At 43.9% G+C, this 7,787-nt stretch overlaps 1 protein-coding gene across 7 annotated transcripts in view; it reads left to right on the top strand.

Moving 5' to 3' along the window:
• Positions 1 to 7,787, top strand: part of ADCYAP1R1 (ADCYAP receptor type I) — a 179,722-nt gene that overhangs the window by 101,792 nt on the left and 70,143 nt on the right. For all 7 annotated transcript variants that reach the window (XM_034759880.1, XM_034759877.1, XM_034759876.1 and 4 more), the window contains exon 4: positions 4,147 to 4,254. In XM_034759880.1, the coding sequence (XP_034615771.1) occupies positions 4,147 to 4,254 (108 nt within the window). The remainder of the gene's footprint in view (positions 1 to 4,146; positions 4,255 to 7,787) is intronic.

The raw sequence follows: 7,787 nt of genomic DNA, 5'->3' as shown, positions 1-7,787 counted from the left end.
GGGGGGCGCTCTGGCAGCGCGGCGCGGTGCTCAATGTGGGGGGGGGCGGCACGGGGCGCGGCGCTCGGCGGGGGAGGTTCCGGGGGCGCGGCGCTCGGCGGGGGGGTTCCAGGGGCGCGGCATTCGGCAGGGGGGAGGTTCTGGGGGCGCAGCGCTCGGCGGGGGGTTCCGGCGGCGTGGCACTCAGGGGGCGGTGCTTTTTTTTGCTGCTTGGGGCAGCAAAAAAGTTAGACCCGGCCCTGAGCAGGGGAATGCTGAGTAGGAGTAAGATGATGATATTTTTCTCTGCTACTGCCAGTGGTGTGACCACTTCTGGAATACTGTCTAGTTCTAATGCCCACAAGTCAAGAAGGACGTTGATAAATTGGAGAGGGTTCAGAGAAGGGCCACAAGAATGATTTAAAGGATTGGATAACATGCCGTATCGTGACAGACTCAAGCAGTTTGATCTATTTAGCTTAACAAAGGGAAGGTTAAGGGGTGACTTGATCACAGTTGATAAGTTTAAAATTTGTTAATGGGCTCTTTGATCTAGCAAACAAAGGTCTAAGACGATCCAATGGCTGGAAGTTGAAGCTAGACTAATTCAGGCTGGAAATACTCCACACACAATTGAGGTTGATTAACCGTTGGAACAACATACTAAGGGTTGAGGTGGATTCTCCATCACTGGCAATTTTAAAATCAAGACCGGGTGTTTTTCTAAAAGATCTGCTCTAGTTCAAACAGCAGTTCATTCAGGAAAGTCCAATGGCCTGTGCTAAGCAGGAGGTCAGACTGGCCTTATAATCTATGAATCAGTGTGACCCACACTGTTCAAACATCTGACCCAGACACTCATGAAAGCAATCTTTACTAACCCAAGTCAGCCATTATGTTTTAGGATCTGCCCTTTATTCAGTAAGAAAGCATAAGGCCTGATCTCACTACCATTGAAGTCAGTGGAAAAACCCACTGAGCAAGTCCAGTCCTGTGAACATATTTTCTCAGCTGATATAAATTAGCATAGCATTTGAGGTCAATAGAGCTTTGTTTATTTACTCCAGCCAATGATCTGCCCTGTATTGTATCTGTACCCAAACGGCAACAATGGCATTCTAAAGAATTGTCTCCTTTCACTGAAGGTCTTTCTTTCACTCAGTGTGAGAGGGAATTTAGCAGCAGAGCCATTCAGATAAGTACAGAGCTCCCTTTAAAATTTGATAAGATTATGTACTCAGATTCAACATCAAATGCAAAGAATCAGAAAGCAATCCTGCAGTCGCAGAGAGCGTTAGATTTTCTGTCCCTTTCTTTTCATACAGAGGCAGAACACGATTCCAATTTGAGGGCCTCTTGCAAAATCATTTTGTGAATATTAATGGGGAATTTGAGGGATTTCTCTGAACTCTTCTGCAAACTGGCAAACCTTCCAGGTTTATAACCCTGAAAGTTGGGGACTTAAAATTTAAAGAATTTCACTGGAGGTCATGCTAAAGAATTTCCTTGCCAGTGAGATGCTCCTTGGAAAATGTTCAGAACTTGGCATGTTTCTGACAGCAGTGCTCAGAAAGGAACAGGAGCTGAGCTGTTTTACCTTATCTCCAGCAGCTAATAAGAATGAGCCTTTTTTTCTATTTTCTTAGGGGTTTATGTTGCTGCCCATAATCCTAAACAAACAAGCAAGCAAAGTTTGTTTTACTTGAATAAGAAAAAAAAGATGCTGGCCCAGATTGTCATCTGCATGCTATGGGACAGATGGATTGAAATCAGTGGAGTTAAGATGAATTACATAAACTGAGGATCCAACCTTCTCTCTGCTAAGCACAGCTGAAGATGGTGGGCAGAAGTAGTAGGTTATGGTATCCCAGTTCTGTAGCCAGTTTTCTGCCTGCCCAATCCCTTGCATAGTTTAGAGCAACCTCAAGGATGCTTTAAACTACAGTGGCTGGCTCTGGCTCTGGCTCACTGGTTAAGGACTGCCTGAGGATGGGGGTTATGGCTGGAGCACCACCAACTTAAAAGCAGGAGAATGTGGAGTAGAAGTCTGGAGGTGATGTTACCACTGTATACAGCATTAGGGAGACCGTTGCTAGAATCCTGTGTCTTGTTCTGATGTCAACACTTTAAAAAGGATGTTGACAAACTGGAAATGCGTTCAGAAAAGAGCTAAAGATTGAATCGAGATCTGGAACACATGCCTTGCAGTGATTGATTGACTTCCGAAGCTCAATCAATGTCGTTCATCTGAGAGAAGGTTAAATGGTGACTTGATCACAGCCTATAAGGCCCAGATTTTTAAAGGTATTTAGGCGTTGCTGCATTCCGTGTAGCAAGGCCTACATGATTAGATGGTGAGTCCCATTTTTATAAGTGACTTAGGAGCTTTTTCTTATTGAAAGTCAATGGGACTTATTCTCCTAAATACCTTTGAGGATCTGGGTGTTAGGAATCTAACTCCTATTGAAATCAGTGGGAATTATGCACCTAAATACCTTTAAAGCCCTGGCCCTACTTGCCTAAATCACTTTTCAAATTGGGCTTTGGCCATCTAAATCCCTTATGCCTTGCAATGCTGAGCAAAGCAATAGCTAAATGCCGTTAAAAATCTAAATACCTACACACGGAGATTTCTGATCGTGATCTGATCTTTAATCCAGCAGATGAAGGTATAATAAGATCCATTGAATGGCTGGAGGTTGAAGCTAGAGCAATTCAGATTGGAAATAAGGTGCAAGTTTTTTAACATTACAACACTTTACCTGGAGATGGGTCTATTCTCCATCACTAAAGGATATCTACCTTAACCAGAAATAATGTGCTGGATGTAGGGGAAATATAGGGTGAGGTTTTCTGGCTATTGCTATGCAGGAGGTTGGACTAGATGACCATAATGGTCCCTTCTGGCCTTAATATTTATGAATCTAATACTACCTACATGGGAGGTGGGGGAGGGGGAGTACGGGTTGCTCCCAGGGAGACCACCTGGCCAGTATTTGACTGGCCTGTCTGTTTTTTTTTTTTATGGATTTGCCAGTTGCCAGAAAAATAATTTAATCCGCTGTGGGTTTTTTTTTTTTGCCTGGGTCTAAAGATTTGCATTATTTCTGTGTCCGGCTAAAGATGCTGCCGTGTTCCCACTTCTGCAGTTTAAGCAATAACAGATCAACACTATTAAAATGACAGCAGCTGTCTGCCCACCAACATGCAAGTGCACCGCCCGTGTGTGTGTGAGAGGGTTTGAGTCATGCGAGTGAGGAGACGGGCGATGTTCTCAATCTTATCGCTACATGTTCTCTCTCTAGATACTATAAGTGGCTGTTGAGGGGGTGGAGGGGCGGGTTGTGAAGTTGCCCTGTGGTTGGGGGTTGGGGTTGCAGCGGGCTTATCTTGGGGGGGGAGGAGATGCTGGGTTTTTTTGCATTTCAAAGGTGGTAACCCTAGCTGCCCCTGTGGTAGCTGGGGACTATCCCACGCCTAATCAGTGCCTTGCCCTTACGCAGGGAGCACAAGGTGAAGGAGAAAAGGCTCTTGGGACTAGACCATCAAAAAGTATTTAGACTCCTATTGTCCATTGAAATCAGTGGGAGGTAGGTGCCTAAATACTTTTGGGGATCTGGGCCCTACACTCCCACTCCCAGACCCCACCCTCATTTTTCATGTAGTCCTTAGTCAAACTCCGGCTGGAGTGACTGAACCCAATCCTGAGAGGTGCTGATCTCTTGGCGTGTTTCTGGTCTTCAGGACCTCTCAGGTTTTATTTGCCTGAGGGGAAAACTGATGAAAGGCCTCTGGATTTGGCCCATTGTGTTCACTGATAGCTACATTAGAGCAGAATGCCATACCTGGGGGCCAGACTCTCCGTTGGAATAAATCGGTGCTGCTTGATTGGCACAGCTTAATTGGCTTCAATTTCTGTCCGCAGAGAGTATGGCCCCATTATCGCTGTTCCGGTACCATAGTAATGCCTCCTGTTTAATACTGTGGCAGTCAGTACAAAGTAACCCCACCTATTTTAAGCCTATATGAAAGTGTTACGTCCTTTAAAGTAATGGACAGTATGTTTATGGCTGTGAGATGGAGGTAACGATAAAGCACTACAGGGAATTGAAAGGGGATTGGATTTGATTGCAACTCTTCCCTTATTTCTCTCTCTCTCTTCTATAGGATGCCCTGCGATGTGGGATAATATTACATGCTGGAAGTCGGCGAGTGTGGGCGAAATCGTCTTTGTCAAGTGTCCCGCTCTGTTCAGTATTGTGAACTCGGAAGACGGTAAAGTGCTCTTCTCCTTTCTTCATTTGTTCCATAGGGTTGCTCGATTCACCAGCCTCTTGCTGCTTGCAGTCATGCTGATCGTACAGCCCAGCAATGGGTACTATTGAAGGGGCTCAAAAGCTCTTTAGTGGACTGGGGCTGCTGGAGGCCTAGTGTGTAAACCATACGTCAGGCTTCCAGGATTTGTGTGTGCGTGGAGGAAAACCTCACATAATATACAAGATGAGAGGATCACCACACTAAGGCTAATTACAAAATAGAAATCTGTGCCCTTAGATACCCATTGAAGCTAATGGGAATTGTGATTTCTGTCTAAGGGCCTTGTATTTTTAATCCAAAATTAAAAAAAGAGAGAGAGAGACAGGTCCTGAAGTCAAAACTCAGGGTCAGATTCTGGTTGGCCTCATGCACGTGTGTGGTGGAAAGGGGGAGAGGGTAGAAGGAACCTCCCCTCTCGTGTAGCCCATGTAAAGTTCAGGAACAATTCCAGGCCCTTCATTCACCCAAGGGTGGGGGTGGCTCTATTTATGCTTCTATAAGGGGTGGAAATGGGAGGGACCATGGTCCTACCACCCTAGGCATCTGTCGGTGTAGTTGGCTGGTGGTGCAGTAGGTGAATCAAGAGTAGCAGTAGCAGTGACTATGCAGCCCGAGGCATTCAGGAGACTGATAGCTCTTGGTGTTCCCTCTGGGGCAGTACAGCTGTACATCATCTTCAATGCAGGATTGCGCCTAACTATCCCAATCAAGCCCTCAGTCCTTCCTCATGCAAAACTCCCAATGAAATCAATGGGAATTTTGCCTGAGTAAAATCTTCAGGACTTGACCAAGTTATAATTAACTATTAAACTATTTAGTCTGATTATTGACATCAACGCACCGGAAATAAGGTTCCCACTTGAATGCATGAAAGAGACAGACTTTCAAATTTGTTTGGCAAGTTTTGTTTTTAATAATAATCCATTAACCACATTTTTGCTGCTTAAATAGCCCAATTTTGGACAGTTCCTCCCAGTGCCAATCCTTATCCAATGACGTATCCGTTAAATGGCAGCTCCTATGGAGAGGGGTGCTAACAAAACTCGATCCTGATCCCGACAGCTATTTTGCAAATTTTTCACATACATTCTTCTATAGTAAAGTCCACATTTGCACCTGCAAACACTCTACAGAAAAAGCTTTGTATATCTGAGCAAGTAAGGACTTCATGCACAAATACATGTGTGTGCTAAACCCCATTACACTGTTGTGCTTACTTCAGTGTCCTGGTCAGTTATCCTTGTAAAAACGCTACATCGGATTTTATATGTCTAAATGTCGTCCCAAAGACCTTGTTTTTGATGTCCTATAATATATAAGACCAGCTGCAGCAGCCTTAATAGTGCTGAGGAATTGGTTCTGTAGTGACTCAGAGATGCACTTAGTAAATCATCAAAGGCTAGTGATGATAGCAAAACAACATGCCAGAATTTTATGGAGATAACACAGGCAAGAAAATTCTTGCTCTCTCCATGGATTTCTGACCAGCCTAAGACACGGATACCCGGCTGCATCAGCCACACAGTCACTCACTCAGTCTGATGGCCAAACTAGTTCATTCAGGTCATCTCCAGAGCAGCAGTTACATTCAACCAAAAGTTTTCCCAGTACAATAATCATGGGGTGCTCGCGCTATGAAGGCAGAGTGATTTTATGATGTTTATTGTGCACCAACTGGCGGCTGATTTATCATTTTCTTCTGATATAATTGTAGCAGCCCGGCTTTCAATAGAGGTTCTTGTCAGAAGGTTTTCTATTAGAAGCCCCTATTTTTGAGTGGTTTGTAATGACATTCTTAAAATATCCTTGAGCTGGAGCTTGGCAACGTAGAAGATCTTTTCTTTTTTTATGCCAGTGCACTGCTCATGGATGTTGCCGGTTTGGCAATGCAGAGAGTGACGTCCTGTTTGTCTACAGCACAGGCAAGATTTCTCTATATTAAACATGCCTCAGTCCCAAACCTACCAACTGGCCTGCGCCATTATGAAGGTCAGTCCTGCATTTATTAACATTCCACCCAAATTCGGTGCTCTCTCTGCCTTGGGAATAAACAACTGCGGAACTGCACTTACAGACAGAGCTATGTACCACAAAGGGACGAATCCAGCGGTACTTTTAAATCTTCTGCATAAATACTTTTGTGTCCTGCATTTAGGATTTTTGTCACATGGTGCCTTCTGCAGTTGGGCCTTGGCTGGTTGAGCTCTCAACCTTGACCTGGAAGGGTGAGAAGAAATGCAGTGTAAAAACCCATTCAGCCCGCTTGGTCTCCATGCCAAAATCACTAACAAGGGCCAGGTGGCCTCACTGGCAGTTATCATGTGTAAACCTGTCCAACAGAAGCAAGTCCAAGACCTGCCAAATCATCAAGTAACCAAACAGTTATTAGATCGTTAACAATTTGAGGCCACTACTAACTCAGACTGGCTTTGTACTAGTGACCCAAAGGCGGAAGAATCTACATCCATTTCAGATCCCCATGATCTTTTTGTATCATCCTTACAACTTGTTTATTTTTATTCAGTATTTTTGTTTCAGTAGGAGCAGAGTGGAGAAATAGTCACGTTTACATGACTGTTCCATTTATAAAGGGTTGGTTAATCACCAGACATAACAGGATATGACATTTCACATGATTTGAAAACAGTAACCAAAATAATGAGGAGTCCGGTGGCACCTTAAAGACTAACAGATTTATTGGGCATAAGCTTTCATGGGTAAAAAAACCACTTCTTTATTTTTTACCCACGAAAGCTTATGCCCAAATAAATCTGTTAGTCTTTAAGGTGCCACCGGACTCCTCGTTGTTTTTGTGGATACAGACTAACACAGCTACCCTTCTGATTCTAGTAACCAAAATGATATTTCACGATCCATCTAGCTGAGAATTATGTAATCACTCCTAAATCTCTTCTACTCTAGTATGTTAAGGACAGATCAAGGTTTCTGAGCTGTCACTCTGCTGGGATTCCAGGATGCAACATTTCTTTCTTGAAAATATATTTATGTGACCTCCATCCATCAATCCTCCATCCATCAATCCATCAAGAAACCTTGATTTCATTTTATTCTTCTAGAGGAGGTTATAAATCAGAGAATTGTAGGACTGGAAGCGACCTCAAGAGGTCTAGTCCAGTCCCCTGCACTCATGGACAAACTGGAGAAATGGTCTGAAGTAAATAGGATAAATTCAATAAGGACAAATGCAAAGTACTCCACTTAGGAAGGAACAATCAGTTGCACACATACAAAATAGGAAATGACTGCCTAGGAAGGAGTACTGTAGAAAGGGATCTGAGGGTCATAGTGGATCACAAGCTAAATATGAGTCAACAGTGTAATACTGTTGCAAAAAAAGCAAATCTCATTCTGGGATGTAGTAGCAGGAGTGTTGAAAGCAAGACACAAAGTAATTCTTCTGTTCTATACCACACTGATTAGGCCTCAACTGGAGTATTGTGTCCAGTTCTGGGTGCCACATTTCAGGAAAG

The sequence above is a fragment of the Trachemys scripta genome, chromosome 2 (genome assembly GCF_013100865.1).
Source record: "Trachemys scripta elegans isolate TJP31775 chromosome 2, CAS_Tse_1.0, whole genome shotgun sequence".
NCBI lineage: Eukaryota > Metazoa > Chordata > Testudines > Emydidae > Trachemys > Trachemys scripta.
This window is presented reverse-complemented; position numbering and strand designations above follow the sequence as displayed.